General features: G+C 36.3%; 1 protein-coding gene across 7 annotated transcripts in view; it reads left to right on the top strand.

Annotated features, from left to right (window-relative positions):
- The window catches only part of STRN3 (striatin 3), a 136,397-nt gene that overhangs the window by 80,557 nt on the left and 35,896 nt on the right, over positions 1 to 19,944 (top strand). For all 7 annotated transcript variants that reach the window (XM_055361350.2, XM_055361348.2, XM_031002012.3 and 4 more), the window contains exons 5-7: positions 2,617 to 2,790; positions 13,266 to 13,395; positions 14,579 to 14,720. In XM_055361350.2, coding sequence (XP_055217325.1) covers positions 2,617 to 2,790; positions 13,266 to 13,395; positions 14,579 to 14,720 — 446 coding nt within the window. The remainder of the gene's footprint in view (positions 1 to 2,616; positions 2,791 to 13,265; positions 13,396 to 14,578; positions 14,721 to 19,944) is intronic.

Below are 19,944 nucleotides of genomic sequence, written 5' to 3' on the forward strand. Positions count from 1 at the left end.
AAACATTGCAGAGAGCCTTTTTTCATAACCCTTGGCCATCCCCTGCTTCCATTGTCCTCAGTGGATATTCTAAACTTTTACCACATAGCCCATTCTCCCTTATTTCATTAAAGCACTTCAGGCTCTGCTTCACGGAAAATGTGAAGGCTGTCAGGTGGCAATTCCTTTAACACTTTCCTTTCTGTAAATGTATTTTTTTTTTTTGGAAACGGAGTCTATGTCTATCACCCAGGCCGGAGTGCAGTGGCACAATCTCGGCTCACTATAACCTCCGCCTCCCGGGCTCAAGAGATTCTCCTCTCTTAGCTGGAGTACAGTGGCGCCATCTCAGCTCACTGCAACCTCCGCCTCCCGGGTTCAAGCAATTCTTCTGCCTCTGCCTCCTGAGTAGCTGGGACTACAGGTGCATGCCACCATGTCCGGCTAGTTTTTGTATTTTTAGTAGAAATGGGGTTTCACCATGTTGGCCAAGATGGTCTTGATCTCCTGACGTCGTGATCTGCCCGCCTTGGCCTCCCAGAGTGCTGGGATTACAGGTGTGAGCAACCGCACCTGGCCTCTGTAAATGTATTTAAACCTCTTATCTTTTACTTTAGTTTCTTACCATTCAAAAAGGTATTTATCAATCCAGGCTCTCCTTATAAGTGACTAAAATTTGAAGGAAAGAATAGATTATTGATTGGAAGGATGCTGGATAACTAGCAGAATTGAAGGAAATAATGAACAACCAAGTGTCAGGAAGTGAAGAGCTAGGATAGCTTGGAGGCCCTCTCAGACTGGAAACTCTAAAGACATTCTTATTTGATTTTCTGCTCCTCTCTATCTTAGGTTTATTCTTTTCTTCTGAAAACCACTTTTTTTCTGTATGTCAGAGAACACTCTGTAAGTGTTGTCCTGACTGATCAAATAATTGCCCGTGAGTCAGTCATTTTTACCTGGGTTGTATGAGATCTTGGCAGTTCATTCAGACCAAGTGGTTAGAGTATGATGGGAGCTGTTCTCCCCAAGAGAGGACTGCATTTTTTAGAAGAAAAGTGAGGACAGCTTTTCTGGACAGTAGAGAAATCACTTGGACAGTATTCCTCTCATAAATGCCTAATCCCATTGCTTGATTTACAATTTAGTCTCTTGCCACCTTTATCTTTCCCTGTAACTTTATAGCCAAACTTGTTAAGGGTAGTTTATCTCCATAGTCTTCCTTCTTGTTCATTTGTCAGCTGTCTGTTTTCCATTTTGACATTCCTCTGAAGCAACTATCACAAACATATTCAAGAGACCTTTTTTGTTATAATTGGTATCTTGGAAAAATTTGACATTAACTATTCCTTCTTGAAACTTTTATTTTTGCTTCCATGACAGCACTCTCTGCTATCATTTTTTTCCTCTAATTTCTCAAATATTTTCATTTTCCTTTGAGTTTTTATTATGATTCTAGTCCCTTGGATGTTTGTATACCCAGGCTTTCTCTCCTTATTTATGCTTATTCTCTGAGTGACTTCATTTAAATCCATGGCTTCAAATATTACCAAAGATTAATGACCCACATCTGTATACCCAGGCCAGTCTCTTCTGAGTTTTTGATTTGTATCATCTATGTGCCTAATAAACATTGTCACTTGTATTTTTTTATAGACACTATATGGTTGTCTGATAGGTAGTGTATAAACTTGATTCTGACTCTGTATAATTTTTTTGAATGTACCCATCATGTAACCATCCAAGCTAGAAACCTGAAAATTGTGCAGAGTTCTTGTTTATTCATTCTACTTCCACATATATTTGTGCATCATGTCAAAGAGATTATATCTTATTTTTTTCACATTTATTCTCCTCCATTTTTACTTCTTGCTAGTGTCCTGATCTAGTCTTTTCTCTTTAGCATTCACCTAAAAATCTTTTGTTCTTCTGCCAGCAGTATTTAAGGCATCTTTTAAGCATCGTTCATTAGCCTCTTAAATACTTTAATTTGTCACAAAACCGTTCACAACTCATTATCTTTGTATCATAATCTAGTCCCTTTCTTCTTTTCCAGTCTCATCTTAGATCCTAGGTTAAGTTCCTTAGTTTAGATATGGTGAAAGATTGAAAATCACAGGACTGGAGGAGTGCTATGAGATCTTAGATCCTAGAAGGAGAATTAGTGTGTTCATCAATCTCTAGTTAACAACCCCAGGTTTAAACTTAGTATGTCTTTGTGCTAAGATGCAGTTCTACTCATTCTTTACAGCTCCTTGGAAATTAAAAAATGTGTGTGTGTTGTGTTTGTGTGTGTGTGTAAATTAAAAACAATGTGTGGTTGTGTGTATGGAAATTTTAAAATGTGTGTGTGTGTGTGTGTATATATAATCCTAAAAGCATTTTAAGACACTAGGGCTTGGGTTTTGAGATAATTGGCTCTTAATCAGTGTTAACCATACTATATGCTTTTTAATTTAAATTTTGGTTTGTATTTGGTATTGTTCTCTTAGAACTGGAACTAGTCTGTAGAGAAGAAAGATACTGAGACAGAGGGAGAGGATATTTTATAGGATTATGGGTTTTTCTAAAATTTGATGTGATTTTGAGTCTGGCACATGTTAACAGTATGTGGATTTTAATATTTATTTTCTCTTACAGGTATCTTCAGGAAGTAGGTTATACAGATACAATATTAGATGTACGGTCTCAGCGGGTAAGGTCATTACTTGGACTATCTAATTCAGAACCAAATGGATCAGTAGAAACAAAGAATTTAGAACAGATCCTGAATGGAGGTGAATCTCCTAAGCAAAAGGGACAAGAAATAAAAAGGTATGATTTATACTTAACATAGTTTATATAATGGATATTATGGATATTGTTATTGTTAATCTCTTTAGCTCCTTGTTACTGCCATTAAGAATTTTTTTTTTTTTTTTTTTTGACACGGAGTCTTGCTCTTGTCGCCCAGGCTGGAGTGCAATGGTACGATCTCGGCTCACTGCAACCTCCGCCTCCCAGGCTCAAGCAATTCTCCTGCCTCAGCCTCCCAAGTAGCTGGGCTCAAGCAATTCTCCTGCCTCAGCCTCCCAAGTAGCTGGGATTACAGGCACCCACCACCACTCCTGGCTAATTTTTTGTATTTTTAGTAGAGACAGGGTTTCACCACGTTGGCCAGGCTGGTTGCGAACTCCTGACCTCAGGTGATCCACCTGCCTTGGCCTCCCAAAGTGCTGGGATTACAGGCGTGAGCCAGCATGCCCAACTGCTATTAACAATTTTTAAAGCAGATCGAGTTTAGAGTTAAAGACCTAGCCACCTCCCACCCCACTCCATGGTACCATGGGCAAATAAATTTTCTAAATTTTCTGTTTAATGGCTTTTAAAATTTATCTATGTTAAGTTGGTGTTTGTTTTTTGAGTCAGGGTCTGGCTTCATTGCCCAGGCTGGAGTGCACTGGTGTGCTGTCGGCTCATGGCAGCCTCTGACTCCCATGCTCAAGTGATCCTCCCACCTCAGCCTCCTGAGTTGCTCAGATTCCAGGCATGCGCCACTATGCCCAGCTAATTTTTCTTATTTTTTGTGGAGATGGGCTCTTGCTCTGTTGCCCAGGCTGGTTTCAAACTCCTGGCCTTAAACAGTCTGCCCGCCTCAGCCTCCAAAAGTGCTGGGATTACAGGCATGAGCCACCGTACCCAACCTGTTAAGTTTTGATAACAACAGAATGACTAGTTCGAAATAGGTGCAGAATCAGATTTGAGACTGATTTCATGTAGTTCAGAGCTATTTTAACATCCTTATTTTAAAATTTTTTGCTAGAGTATTTTCAACAAATTATAATGCTACTCTCACTAGAATGAGCAATGGTTATTTAGACACTAGTGTGAAAGAAACAAAGCTTTGCATTGTGTTTGGATTCAGAAAGCTACCAGATAAAAATGTTTATTGAAATAGAATTTACATATCATAAAATTTACCCATTAAAAAAATACGATTTAATAGTTTTTAGAATACTTACAGAATTGTTCAGCTATCACTGCAATCTAAGTTTAGAACATTTTCATCACCCCTAAAAGAAACCCCATACCCATTAGGTGGCCGCTCTCCATTTCTCCCTATCTCCCAACCCTGGGCTACCACTAATCTACTCTCTGTCTCTGTAGATTTGTATATTCTGGATATTTCATATAAGCAGTCTTCTGTGAGTGGCTTCTTTCACTTAGCATATTTTCAAGGTTTATCCGTGTTATAGCATGCATCAGCACTTCATTCCTTTTTATTTCTGAATAATACTCCATTGTGGATATACTACGTTTGGTTTATGTGTTTCTTTTTTATTTTATTATTATTATTTTTGAGACAGGGTCTTACTCTATTTCCCAGGCTGGAGTACAGTGGCATGATCACGTCTCACTGAAGCCTCGACCTCCCTAGGCTCAGGTTATCCTCCCACCTCAGCCTCCCGAGTAGCTGGGACCACAGGTTCACAACACCATGCCTGGCTAATTTTTGTAGAGACAGGATTTTGCTATGTTGGTCAGGTCTTGAACTCCTGGGCTCAAGCAGTCCGCCCTCACTGGCCTTCCAAAGTGCTGGGATTACAGGCATCAGCCATCACACCCGGCCTTCATTGTGTGTTTCTTGTATAGGTGATGGGTATGTGGGTTGGTTCCAAGTTTTGGAATAATGAAGAAGATTGAGGACCTGCCAAACTCTTTTCCAAGGTAGTTGAACTGTTTTACCTCTCCACCAGCAGTACTAAAAGGATTCTGATTTCTCCACATCCTCATCAACACTTGTTATTGTCTAACAGATATACTTTTGATTAATACGGAATTGATAAATACAAGGAGTTAAGCATTTTTACCATGAGACGTTACCCTGAGTAACATAGGTTAGAAAGACAAAGAAAATGGGGAAAAAACCAGATGAGTTCATTGAGGAGGTCATTTAGAGCTTAATAAATAAATAATGTATATAGTTTATAAACATTATTTTATACCCTAGATGTATTTTATGATATTGTGCAGTTATCTAAAATATATTCTGGTCGACTGGGCACAGTAGCTCATGTCTGTAATCCCAGCACTTTGGGAAGCTAAGGCGAGTGAATCACTTGAGATCAGGAATTCGAGACCAGCCTGTTGACCAACATGGTGAAACCCCATCTCTACTAAAAATATAAAAATTAGCTGGGCGCATGCTTGTAATCCCAGCTACTTGGGAGGCTGAGGTGGGAGGATCGCTTGAAACAGGAGGCAAAGGTTGCAGTGAGCTGAGATCATGCCATTGCACTCCAGCCTGGGTGACACAGCGAGACTCCATCTCAAAAAAAAAAAAAAAATGTGTATATATATATGTGTATTTGTGTATATATATATATATGTATGTGCGTGTGTCTGTATGTGTGTGTGTATATATACATGTGTATATATACATGTATATATGTATATAGTATGTATATATACACATATACATATGTGTGTATGTGTATTTTTTTCTGTAAGGTTTAAAGTTAACATAAGCCTTTGATTTAGAGTTTTTATTTCTGAGAAATGACTATTAAAGTCAGTTTGACATCAAATAGAGCCCTTATTTTCTATACTGTGATTTCAGGAAGCATAGAGTGTTTTGTAGCATAAAAGAAAAAGCGGAAATATTATCAAATATTTTTAGCCAAACTGGTCACCCACGTAGTTCATAGAATTTGTAAATATTTTACAGCAATACAGGTTTGCCATACCACGTCTGACTCTGAATCTGAATCAAAGATCCTTTCGTTTTTTCCCCCTCACTCTTAGTATCATCTTACAAAGATCCTTGATAAGCTGTATCTTCTCCTTGTAAAGCTTCTTGCCTTTGCAAAATTAAGATTTTGATAGTTTTTTGGAGTGTGTGTGCATGCGTGTATGTTAAATACAACATGGGATCTGCCCTCTCAACAAACTTTAAAGTGTGCAGTATTGTTAACAGAAGCACAAAGTTCCAACTCTCTGGAACTTTTTCATCTGGTATGACTGGAAACAATAACTTTCGAACAGCAGCTCCCCATTTCCTCCTCCCTCCGGCCCCTGGCAACCACTATTCTACTTTGTGTTTCTTCTGGGTTTGACTACTTTAAGTACCTCATGATTGGACTCATGCAATATTTGTCCTTCTGTGATTAGCTTATTTTACTTAGCGTAATGTCTTCATGGTTCATTCTTGTTGTCATTTATGACAGTATTTCCTTCTTTTCATAACCAACGATACTCCAATGTATGCGTATACTACATTTTCTTTATTTCTTTACCTGTTGATGGACATGTAGGTAATAGTTGTTTATTTGTTTAGTGTTGTTTTGGATGGTGTCTTGCCCTGTTGCCCAGGCTGGAGTGCAGTGGCACAATCACAGCTCACTGTAGCCATAACTTCCCAGGCTCAAGCAATCCTCCCACTTCAGCCTCCAGAGTAGCTGGGACTACAGCCACATGCCACCACACCTGGCTGATTCTTTAAGTTTTTGTAGAGACAGGACCTCATTATGTTCCCCAGGCTGATCTTGAACTCCTGGACTCAAGTAACCCTCCTGCCTCAAGCAACCTCCTGCCTCAGCCTCCTAAAGTGCTAAGATTATAGGCATGAGCCACTGCGCCTGGCCGGAAATAGTTGTTTTAATCGAGGCTTTCTTCTTAATGCATACAATAACATTTTCTGATTCTGCCCTAATGTGGGCGTGTTATGGTTGAGCCATTATTAGGGCCATTTGAAAACCCCTAGGAATAAGAAAATGATATAACATGTGGATCAAGATTTCAGCAAAATGATGTTTATTACATTCTTATTTATAATAGGAAAAAATTAGAAGCAGTCTTAATGTCCAAAAGTAGAGGATGGTAAATTTTCGATTCATATTTTAGAGGCAGTATGCCTAATGGTTAAGAATGAATTCTGAAGACAGACTGGATTTGAATCCTGACTTAACCACTAGTTACTAGCCATCACTTTGGACAAGGAACATTACTTTCCTTATTTGTAAAATGAGGATCATAGGATTGATGTGAGGAAGGAATGAATTAATGTAAAGCATTTAGAACAATGCCTGACACACAGTAAGTGTTATATAATTGTTAGCTATTAGGAAATATTGTGTATCTAGTTGAAATGTGACCCCCACCAAGACTAGTGTTTATTAGATGCTATCGAGTGAGTGGCACTATTGTATTTCTTGATTTATGGTAGGGTATGGTTGTGGTTGTGTAGTGAATCATATCACAAAGCATCTACTTTATAAGGACTCATTGGGAAAGTTCTCTTAGATCTTATAACTGGGAAAAGTTGTGCTGTTTCTTAATAATTGGTCTTATTTACCTTTGAACCTCCAGTTGTTGCTCCCCGCCCACCTCTTTTTTTAACCGTGTTTGGAATCTCAGGGCCAAATTTGTGGGCCTCCTCTAGAAAATGCATTGACACATTTAGTCTTTTACTTAGCAGCCTTACCTTTGGCTTCATTTTGTTTTCCCTTTCATCTGGATTTATTCATTTTTAAGATTCTGTTGTCTCTTTAGAATGAGAGAGGGTAGTAAATAAATAGTTGGCAAAGAGAAAAATTATCCACAGATGGAGACTTCCATTTTAAATATGATAGGTTAAAGTCACATATTACTTGTGTGCCTTTCAGAAATTTTGCTAAAGGACAGTGAAGGGCTTAAGATGCATTAACACAAAAGAACAACGACAAAAAAAACAACGACATACAGAAAGAATGAGAGAGTATACTGTCTGTGAGATAGGGAGAATTTAACGATTTGGAATCCAGAAAGAAAATGGAGGAATGGCAACTGACTGAGTGACCCTGGGAAAGCTTATTAAACATAAGTGCATTTGAGAGTGATAGGATGAAGAAAAGGAATAAGCCAATTCAAGTCACAGAATTCCAGTAAAGCCACAAAGGCTAAGGAATTATAGGTATTCGGTGAGGTTTAAATAGGGGTATGAATAAAGAATTGGTTTAAAGTTTATTTAAGAAGCACAGGCTGGGCATGGTGGCTCACGCCTGTAATCCCAGCACTTTGGGAGGCCGAGGTGGGCAGAACACTTGAGATCAGGAGTTTGAGACCAGACCAGCCAATATGGTGAAACTCAGTCTCTACTAAAAGTACAAAAATTAGCTGGGCATGGTGGCAGGCGCCTGTAATCCCAGCTACTAGGGAGGCTGAGGCACGAGAATCGCTTGAACCTGGTAGGCAGAGGTTGCAGTGAGCCAAGATCGTGCCACTGTACTCCAGCCTGGGTGACAAAGGGAAACTCCATCTTGGGGGGAAAAAAAAGTTTAAGAAGCACAATGTTGAATCCTCTCTTTCATCTTGTGAAGCTGGTTTAACACCACCCCTCCCCTACTCCAAAGAATGGTAGTGTATTTTCCACCAGTGATTTCTGTTTTCTCAAGAAATAAAACAACTGAAAGATGGGGTTATTGTATAAAATGAAAACAGTAGGGTTGTATGAAAGTCTCCAGCTGAGCATTGAGGTCTCCTGTTTTCTCCTACTGTGTGACTTCCAGTATGTTGGCAGCTTTTTTCCCTTACAAGCAAGATATTGAAATTGAATCACATTAATAGGAAAGGCCTAATGGTACTGAAAATTGGGATATGTCAGTGAAATGGCTGGGCCTGTGTCCTATCATGCAGAAGTTAAGTCAGCAGCTTGACAAGAGATAGCCATATTCTTAGTCCTTCTGGGCTGGTGTAACAAAATACCGTAGACTGAGTAGCTTATAAACAATAGAAATTTATTTCTCACAGCTCAGGAGGTTGGGAAGTCTAAGATCAATGTGTCAGCATGGTTGGGTTCTGGTGAAGACCCTTTTCTGGGTTGCGGACTGCCGACTTCCCACTGGGTTTTCGCATGGTTGAAAAGGCAGGCTCCTTTGGGCCTCTTTTATAAGGGTACTAATCCTATTCATGAGAACTCTGTCCCCATGACCTAGCCACTTACCAAAGGCCCACCTCTTAATACCATCATATTGGGGATTAGGTTTCAAAATAGGAATTTTGCTGAGGGACACAAACATTCAGACTATGGCACCCATGTAGACAGTACACCAGTTAGGACCAAAAAGATAGGAAAATTCAAAGATCAAGTTGAGGGTCAGTGTCGGACTAGGAGTTTCAAAAAGAGAAAACAAATCAAGTGTTGAAAACTTGATTAAAACAGTAATACAAGAAAACTCTCTGGAATATATTTTCAGAATGTATTTCCAGGGATGTTTGTTTCCAGATTGAAAGGATTCTTTCCAGTTACTCCATAAAGTCAATGAAAAAAGATCCATACAGCGGCCATAATCATGAACACTAAAAATTAAGAGGAAATTCTAAAATCTTCCAGACAGAAAAATTAGACTACATTGAAAAGACTAGGAATCAGGCATTATTAAATTAACATTCAAAGCTAGAATATAGGAGAGCAGTGCCTTAAAGATTCTGAGGGAAAGTGAGTTCCATTTAGATTTGTATACTGAGCCAAGTACTGTATTGTTTGTGAAAGTATTAATAGCAAAAAGAGACATTTAGATATGAAAGCCTCAAATTTACCCTTCATTTTTTCTCAGGAAGCTATTGGAGATGTTTCTCAGAATTCTGAGAGACTAAGTCAAGAAGGAAGAAAGTGTAGGATCCAAGAAAAAAGATATCTAATAAAGAGAGGCAAAGGAAATTTCAGGAAACAGTTGTGCAGTGGGCCTGGACATTAGCCAGAGTAGAATGGAAGGAGGACAGAACACTGGAAGGAACGTTTCTTAGAAAATATGAAATTAATACATTGCTTTATGTGTTTGAGGATTTTGAAAGGAGATGTACAGTTCTGCTGGAAAATTTCAGAGGAGAATAGTGGTAACATCCTTGGAAAACCAGGCAATTAAAAAAAACACACTAGGCAGTTATTTCAGGAAAACTATATATAAAAGAAAAGGAAGTAGAGTCATTGTAATGTGATTTACATGGACATACTAATATGTACTTACAATGTAACCATGGAATATTAATAAAGCCGAAAGTAAACATGTAACTATATTACTGTTATGGGAGGAAGTGTGGATGTGGGGTGGAGACTGTAAGGGAGCTACATTTTTATCAAGAAATAGCAATCTGAGCATGTTATTTAGAAAAAACAGGGTAAATAACAAAGGGAAGCTTCTTTAAAAATAAGTTTAAAAATGGTTGTTCCTAGTGTGTAGGAATCAAAGATAGAGAAGGATGGGGCAGGGGACTCTCTTGTTACTCATTGTATGCCTTGTCAATTTATTTAGAACTATTTGACTTTTTTTCTCCTAAGTATTTCCTAGCAAGCAGAACTTCATTTTAGCAACTGCAGCAACAGCAGCAACAGCAAAAGATTGACGATACTCATGATCCCCAAATTATTCTTAGCTAACTTCAGTAGAGCTCTAAAAGTTGCCTGACAAACCTTTTCTTTTTCTTCACTGGCTGATTCCTTATTTCATTCTTCAGCTCAGCAACTCTTCTAATCTTTTTCTACTCTTCATCAACTCCACTCCAGACTGCGTTCCTTAATTTTAGTCATTCTTACAAGTTTGTGACCCTACCTCATTTTTGTTTTGTTTTTTAGAGACAATTCTCCACTGATCTGTTTCTAAACATCCTGTGAGCAGAGACACATATTGCCCTTTTATTCTGGACTATCTATTTAAGGATATTTATATAACTAACAACCTTGTAAGACAGAGACAGTCTTCTGGGAAGTCATGCTTACTGTTCAGTATAAATGATTCAAGTTCCCTAAGCTCAGAGTTCCTCCGCTGTAATTCAAACGAACTGTAAGTGTAACATCTACCTGATTACCTCCTTGCCACCCTTGTGGGACTTGGGCAAAGGAAATTCAGCAAACATTATGATCCTATTACTTCCTGTGCTCCTGAGGAGAATTCTTGTCTCTGACTCAATTTTATGACTTATTTCAGGATCCATGAAACAGTAATAGGCTAGGTTGTTAGCATGAAGGCAGGGAAAAACCTGAGACCTTTCACAGTCTATGATCCTTTAATTTTTATTTCCCTAAAGACTAATGATGTTGAGCATCTGTTCATATGCTTATTTGCATTCCACCTATCATTATGACGCAATGTGTATTTGAAATATTTCCCCATTTTTTATTGTTTTGTTACTGTTAAGGTTTAAGTGTTCTTTATATACCCTTGACACAAGTTTTTCATGAAATATAACTTACAAATATTTCTTCACAATTTATAGGCTTTTCTTTACATTCTCTTGGTGTCTTTCAAAGAGCGAATGTTAATTTTGGTGAAATCTGATTGACCAATTCTTTCTTTTATGCATTGTGTTCCATTTGACTTTTAAAGCCATGCACATGTATTGCTGTGATTAAATACAGTTTTAAAACCTGGAAACAGGAGGCACTCTTACTTTAGAGACAGAAATTTCTATCCAAGGAGCAGCAGTACTTAATTTTTCAAAGTTCAAAACAAATATATCTTTAAAAAAAATTCTTTTAAATTATTGTATCATTGATATGCTACTTTTGTCAAATGCATTCATTGCCTTTCACTTACTCTCCAAATATTAAGTTAGATTGTAAATTTTGAGCTGAAAGTATATTTTGTTCTGGTAGATTTGTGGTTGTTTTTACTAATTTGCATTTGAAGAAACCATCTCCTTCATTCAGTCATTATACAGTTCCTTTAAACAGTGTGCTGGATTGGGTGGGATATAGTACAACCTATTAAAACTCTTCGTTAATGCTATTTAAAAAATATAGTCAACCCTTTCTATCTGTAGGTTCTACGTCTATGGATTGAAAATACCACATTGAAAAAAAGCGACAATTAAAAAATAAAATAATACAAATTTAAAAATACAGTGTGACACCTATTTACGTAGTATTTACATTGTATTAGGTATTATAAATAATCTAGAGATGATTTAAAGTATACTACAGGGAGAATGTGCGTAGGGACTTCAGCATGATAGGGAGGTATGTATCCTAGAACCATTGCCTCATGGAAACCAAGGGACGACTATAATCTGAATTGTATTACATGCTTAATTTGGACTAATGGAGGGAACCAATCAGAGAGGGGGGCAAAAACCCTCCCTGAGTTTTATATTATTTTTCTTTTTGTTACCATGTACTCTTAGTAAAGACATTTAAAAACATTTGAGATAATCTAATTCAGCCCCCACAATTTACAGGTAAAGAAATTGAGGCCAAAAGATTTAAATGTTTGGCCAAATTCAAGCAGCTACTTAGTGGCAGAGCAGAGAATTTTCATGGTGAAAGTCTTTGTTCAGCTGAATTTTCTACTGTTTTGTTGCTGCCTTTATTGTTAGACACTTAAACAACTATATGAAAACCTTTTTTTGTGTGTGCATAGAGAAACTCAAATTAGTTAAAAGATTTAGTTAAGTGGATAAAATATATATATTGTCCCTATTACCTGTTAAATAAGTGATTCTGCAAGACTTAAAAGTATTTATTTAATAGATTTTGAGTTATTTTTTCTAGCTAAGACAGTCTGTGAAATGGATTGGGTTGTTTTATATCTGATTTACTATAAATCTGGGCTGCTTGATAAATTATTTTTAAGTTTTTTTGTTTTCATTTTGAGACTGGGTCTTGCTCTGTCACCCAGGCTGGAATGCAGTATATAGTCATAGCTCACTGCAGCCTCAACCTCCTGGGTTCAAATAATCCTCCTATCTCAGCCTCCTGAGTAGCTGAGACTGTAGGCACACACCACCATACCCAGGTAATTTTTTTTTTTGAAGATGGGTTTCACTATGTTGCCCAGGATGGTGTTGAACTCTAGGCTCAAGCGATCTTCCCCCCTTTACCTCCCAAAGTGCTGGGATTACAGGCATGAAGCACTGTCCCTGGCCCCGCCTGATAAACTTTGGTATTTACTGTTTTAGTCCTCAAACATTTAGACCAAACTGTAAGAGGTTGTAGTTATAAGAAAGGCCAAGTTTCAGTTGCTTGTTTATGATGGTTTTATTTTGAGAACTAATAATATGTGTTTGAGTGTCTAATACTATAGGATTTTATTTTGTTGCAGTAATTACCTAAAATATTTTGGACAATGAACTTTGGAGAAAGTCAGCAGAGAATAATTACTTTTATTTCAGTTGTAGAACATAAATCTTTCAAACTTCTTTTCTTGAATAAAGCCCTCAGACAGTAGGTAGTCATTCGAATCTCTCTAGTTTTAAGAATTGATTTAAAATGGGAACCAGAAAGAAATACTAGAACCAACCATTGGAATAGTTGGATTTATCTTTTTTCCTTCGCATAGGTCCTCTGGTGATGTTCTTGAGACGTTCAATTTCTTAGAAAATGCCGATGACAGTGATGAAGATGAGGAAAATGACATGATTGAAGGCATCCCAGAAGGAAAAGACAAACATCGGATGAATAAACATAAAGTAGGAATTATATTTTATATTCTTATTAGCTATATGTTCATGTAGTTGGAATAGGAATTTTTGAGATATCTTAAGTTACATTGGGAGTGATTGATCATCTTTACATATTGGTTAAAAGTTTTATGTGGTCAGCTCTTTTTGCATTACACACATAGAGTAGGAATTGTTTGCTATATTATTCACTAAATGGGCAAGAAAAGTTCTGTATTTATAGGACTAGTCCATTGATTTTGAAACCTTTTTAAAGCAATGCCCTTTCCACTTCTGCTACAGTTGAGAATCACTGCTGAAGTCTGTCTCTTCATGTACAGCACACCAGTGATAAATTAACTGAAGTTGCAATGGGAATACTTCCACCCTGGGTGAGGGAGTAATCTGTGAATTATAAATAAGTCTCGACATTCTTGTATTTTAGTAAAGAATAATAAAAATTTACTTTTGCTCATAACCTAAGAAACAGGTTTATCTATTTGAGTGGTTTGAGGGGCTCGCCATAGAAGCCAAAGTAGAGTTGATCGTCCATTCGTGGATTACCAGAGTGGTGTACAGCATTTCAACCATAGAAAAAAGTGGGTAGGTTTAGTTGTTGGTATTTGAGATTTTACGATAACATAAGAAAAAAATGACAGTGTTCCACAAAAGTCTCTGGTCTACAAAATCAGTTTTCAGTCTTTTTTGACACATTCTATAAGTATAACGTAGTCTATTTGGGTGAATAGAGATTTTGATCCTTTTTATTTTTTTGTTCTGGAAGGTAAAGCACTATTACAATTATCACAGCTATGAATTTAAATTAGTTACTATGCCATATCTCTATGAGCGAAGGACGAATCATGCAGTTCCCATTTATGAGGTCAATTCAAGATAACATCAGAATGCAAATAAGTGACTGGTTCTTTAATGGAGGACTAACTGAATGTACTGTAATTTAAGAAGTTAACTGTTCTTGATGATTAGCATTTAAACCATTTTTAGTGCCACATTACTTAGATCAGTCTTGGCACAGCACTGTTGAACCATTTATCTGAAGTATAATTTGGGATTTGTGAATTACATGGGAAATCTAAAATTTTTGATCCAAGTAATTTTAAAATGGGTGTGTAAATGTAGTTATGTGACAATATTAAAGCATCCCTTTTCCATTTAGGATAAAAGTAATTCTTGGTTTATATTCTATTTACAGATAGGTAATGAAGGTTTAGCTGCTGACCTAACTGACGATCCTGATACTGAGGAAGCACTGAAAGAATTTGATTTTTTAGTGACTGCTGAAGATGGCGAAGGAGCTGGAGAAGCACGGAGTTCGGGGGATGGCACAGAATGGGGTAAGGTGATAAAGAAATACCGGGTGGGAGGAAATCTAGCCCTTAATGATGGATTATTATTAAATATTTTATGTGGAATGTGTGTATAAATGTATGGTGGCAGTTAAACAGAGAGCAAGGGGAAGTGGTTTTGAATAATATCAAGGTATTTTGTACCAATTTACTTCAATTTGGTGACTAAACTGTTTAATATATATGGCTTTTGGTGGATTTTGATTTTTGGAATTTGTCTGGATTTAAAGTTGAAACATTTAATTGATTTGGAAATCCAATTTCTTTCCCTTTAGTCAATTTTTAAAAATTTATATATTCAGTTTTAAACATTCCCATTGTTTAATTTGGTATTCTAGATTTAGGAAGATTTAACTCTCAGTATGTCCATATAGTGTTATCTGACTGATTACTAGAATTAGTAATTAGTCAGTAATTAGAAATTAGTAATTAGAAAGTAATTAGTAATTAGAAAGAATAAAGCTACTCATCCTGAATTATAGCTCTATATTGAGCACAATTTAATGAAGATACTAAACTTTATTGCCTATAATATTCAGTGTGCAAAATGTTAGGGCCTAAACTTTGGAAGTGGTACATTGTGCTAATAATAATTCAGCCATAACTAAGAGAAAACCATTCTCTATCTGTACATGGTTAAAAACCCCATTAGGAAGTAAAATAAGTGTAAAAATATTTTAAGGTAATAGCTGACGTCATTTATGTTTTTCCTAGTAAATGCATTCATGCAATCCTCATTTAATATCAGCATGTTGTGTGGTAGGTAGAACAAAGTGTGTTTACTGAGCTGTATTGGAGAAGGTTATTATTATTATTGTTATTGTTATTATTATTATTTTTTGAGACAGAGTCTCGCTCTGTCGCCAGGCTGCAATGCAGTGGTGCAATCTTGGCTCACTGCAACCTCCGCCTCCCATGTTCAAGTGATTCTCCTACCTTGGCCACCCAAGTAGCTGGGATTACAGGCGTGCACCACCACACCCAGCTACTTTTTGTATTTTTAGTAGAGGCGGGGTTTTACCTTGTTGGCCAGGATGGTCTCGATCTCTTGACATCGCGATCCGCCCGCCTTGGCCTCCCAGAGTACTGGGATTATAGGCATGAACCACCGCGCCTGGCCTGGAGAAGGTTATTTTAATACATCGAAGTTTTGCTTAATTACAAGCTAGAGGAATAATCACTAGGTTTTTTTAAAAAACAACTTTGATAGCAAACACTTGGATTTTAAAAGATGCCTCATTTATGTGTTTAAACTAAGTATTGCTAATGGTAAGAGAGAAAAAACCTAATATGTAATACATTTGTTGACTATCTTGATATAAAAAATGAATCAAGTACTTAAAAGATTTGAATTTTGCCACCAATTTTCTTATTATAATTCTCAAGCATTATTTTCAGACCTTCACTTCTCCCTTCTTCTAAGTGGAAATAGAAGAGACACATTAATTCAAACATGAGAAAACTCCACAATTACTTTCTAGACTACATTTTTGTACTTACTATTTGAAAATGATTGTGGTTTAGAAGTGTGTACCTTTCTTCAAAATCAGCATTGCTCAGGAGAAACAGCAAAAATATTTAACTTTTCTTTTAGCTTCTCTGTGCAGACATTCAATGTTGGAAATACCTTATCTTTTTCCAGTAATTTCAAAAGTATTGTTTTTTCCTGATTGTTTTATAATTATATAATTACTTTTGTAATACAAATATGTTTTAAAAAACTTAGAACCTACAAATACATATGAAGATGAATATTTTTATAAGTATATGTATATATATTTACTTATTTAGTTAACAGGATTTTGCTAAATGTTGATTCGTAATGCACACTTTTCACTTAATACATGGTTCTTCTGCATCTTTTTTTTTTTTTTTTTTTTGAAACAGGGTCTCGCTTTGTTGCCCAGGCTGGGGTGCCGTGGTGCAATCTTGGCTGTCTGTGACCTTCACCTCCCAGGCTCAAGGGGTCCTCCCACCTCAGCCTCCTGAATAACTGAGACCACAGGCATGTGACCACACCTGGCTAATTTTTGCATTTTTTTTTTTTGTAGAGATGGGGTTTGGCCATGTTGCTCAGGCTAGTCTTGAACTCGTGGACTTAAGCAGTCTGCCTGCCTTGGCCTCCCAAAGTGCTGGGATTACAGGCATGAGCCACCATGCCTAGTCAGCATCATTTTTAATAGCTGGATAACATTCTGTCAATAATGTGCCATAATTTTATTTAACCAGAGCCCTATGATGCACATTTAGCTTATTTTCATTAAAAAGAAAATGATCGAAATAACTTATCAAATATCTTTTTAGCTAAATCTTGACACATATTCATTCCTGTTTCCTTAGCCTAAAGTTGCTAGAAATTTAGTCATAAGGATAAAGAAAAAACTCAGGAATTTAATTTATATGGAATGGCATTATTTCTTTGATAATAGTTTCTATATTATGTACAACTGATTGGTCTTTCTGTCTGAAGACTTTTGATTGTAGAGCAGAGTTTTAAGACAACTCTCAATACTTAGCTGTTTACTATCAATATTTGACGGTACCTGTGTCTCCTTTGTAAGTGGAAGTAATCGAAAAGTTCTCTTCCAGACAAGACGGAAATATTATCTTTAAAACATTTTAAGTTCTTAGTGAAGGAAAATAACTCATTTAAGTACAAGATCGTTCAAATAGTTTTTTTTTGGTAAGAAATGAAAACTGTCAAGTGATTTATGCAGTATTTCCAAAGTTCATCATTTCTACTCAACAAGATGTTATAGTCATTTTTTCCAAAGCAAAGAGTATGAATATGCAAACACTCTTTATGGAATTCATTTGCTAAAAATTTGAATATATTTATAAATAGGAAAGTGGTAGCTTTCAGATTTTTTTTTTCTTTTTTTTGAGACGGAGTCTCACTCTGTTACCCAGGCTGGAGTGCAATGGAACCATCTCAGCTCAGTGCAACCTCCACCTCCCGGATTCAAGCGATTCTCCTGCCTCAGACTCCGGAGTAGCTGGGATTACAGGCGCATGCCATCACGCCCGGCCAGTTTTTGTATTTTTAATAGAGACAGGGTTTCACCATGTTGGCCAGGCTGGTCTTGAACTGCTGACCTCAGGTGATCCACCCGCCACGGCCTCCCAAAGTGCTGGGATTACAGGTGTGAGCCACGATGCCCAGCCCAGATTTAAATTATTGGGTAAAAGAGCACTGATTTTTTAAAAAAGTAAGTCTTATCTTAATGAAACATACTCTAGTCCTTACTCACATTAGAGAATCTGGTTTTTATTTTGTCTATTAGCAATCAACAATTTACTTTGTATCTCTGACTTTGAATTTTTTTATCTTATGAAACCACTGCCTTTTGGCAAGCTTTCTAACGCTGTTTTCACTGTCATCTGTGTTAGATAGTCTGAGTTTAATATTAGTAATTTTTAGTTCTTCTCATTGTCAAAAGCAATAGTTGGCATTTCTATTTTGCTTTTTCTTTCATGGAGACTAGGCATTTTAAGAATGTTCATTTATTGTCTCCTATCTTTGATCTGTAGAGATTTATAGAACTACAAAATACAATTAGCACCTGAATGTTTGTACTTAAGTATAATGGATAAAGTATGAGTATTTGCATAAAGTTAGTTACAAATTTATGCTACAGTTAATAGATTTGTATAATTCATCTGCTTTGGTAATCAGAATTACCGTAATAGAATTTCGTGTTTTTGTGGGTTTGAGCTGTCAGGAGTCAACTTTCTTATGCATATTTGTGTTTTCTTTTAGACAAAAAAGTTACTGTAAATGATTCAACGTCATTTCTTGGTATTTTTCCCCTAGATTTTTTTTAAAAAGGATTAATATGTAGAAGATTTTGCTGCCTCTTCCCTTTTGCTCTTATCTATTTCTTATAAGCAATATCAAACAGCTGTTACTTACCAGGCAAGTTTCAGGATGTTGTTTGTGCACATATGCATTCACCAACCTGTTCTTTGCACTGCCTAAATTTACTTTTGTTTTCTAGATTTGAGATTATCTTGCAAGTAATATTTTTTTCCTTAAGCTTGTCCTTTTTTTATTCCCTATGCATTTTCACTCCACTTTCTTTGTCAACTATAGTTAGAGCTATTCACAGTTTTATTCTCTCTACACAGGTCTTTTAGAAAACTATTTGGCTCTTATTAAATTTTTCTGTTCTATCTAATTTCCTATATAAACTTCATACAACTTAAGGGTTTTTTTGGTCTCTGTGAGGTTTAAAAAATATTTGCTCATAATGTATCAATTTGTCTTGCTTTAAGTAGTTGAAATTAAGAATTATTAACTTCATTAAGATGAGTGCAAATGATTAATTGTTGAGATCCCGTTTTTCTTGGTATATTCAATAAGTTTACAGAAGGATTCCTGATGCAGCATAATTTTCAGGAAACTTCATGATTTGAGTACATGCGAATTGAGTAAAGTGAATTTTAATTTTCTCTTTACAACTGTATTACAAACAGCATTACAATTTGTGGATTTGACAGATAATCTTAGGTGTAAGTTTTAGTCATGAGTAACCTAGTTTCAAGTGATTCAAGTTAGCAGATTAATTTCAAACTTAGGATTTAGCTTTTCACATACTGACCGACCACCTGTGATCATACCATCAGGGAAAAAGTTATGACAATTGTAGCAGGAAAAACTCAAGGCGCAGTAAATATTTGCATTTCTGTGTGCCATTCAAATATGAGAATTTCTTAAGTTTGGTGCATATAGCAATCTATAAAGGAAGAGAAAGGCTTTTTATGTCTACTTTAAAGATTAAGTCAGTGAGGCCTAGGGTGGCTCTTATAAAACTTGTTAGCCAGAATATACTGAGTTATCAAAAACTTAACAAGTCAGAGTGTTAAACTTCCTTATGAGCTGTTTTAAAACCACACAAAGGAAGGAAAAATCCTCAATATTTAAAATAATTCTCAAAGACTTAATTATTTTTATGCTGCCTCTTTTTAGTGCTGTTTTTCCTCTAGTTGACTATGAGTAAATTTTTCTCAGTCACAAGTATTTAGTTAAATATGGATTTATTATTCAGCTAAAATAGCTGACGTAGCTTTAGCAGATGTACAGCAATGTATGTTTTCACTTCTCCATGCTGATCACTAGTTTTATCCTGAAAAAAAATCAATTCTAAAAAAATTCTTCAGTGGAATTTGAGTTTGTTTTTTTTTTTTTTTTTTTTTTTGCTAATCTTAGTTG

Source organism: Gorilla gorilla, chromosome 15, assembly GCF_029281585.2.
Source record: "Gorilla gorilla gorilla isolate KB3781 chromosome 15, NHGRI_mGorGor1-v2.1_pri, whole genome shotgun sequence".
NCBI lineage: Eukaryota > Metazoa > Chordata > Mammalia > Primates > Hominidae > Gorilla > Gorilla gorilla.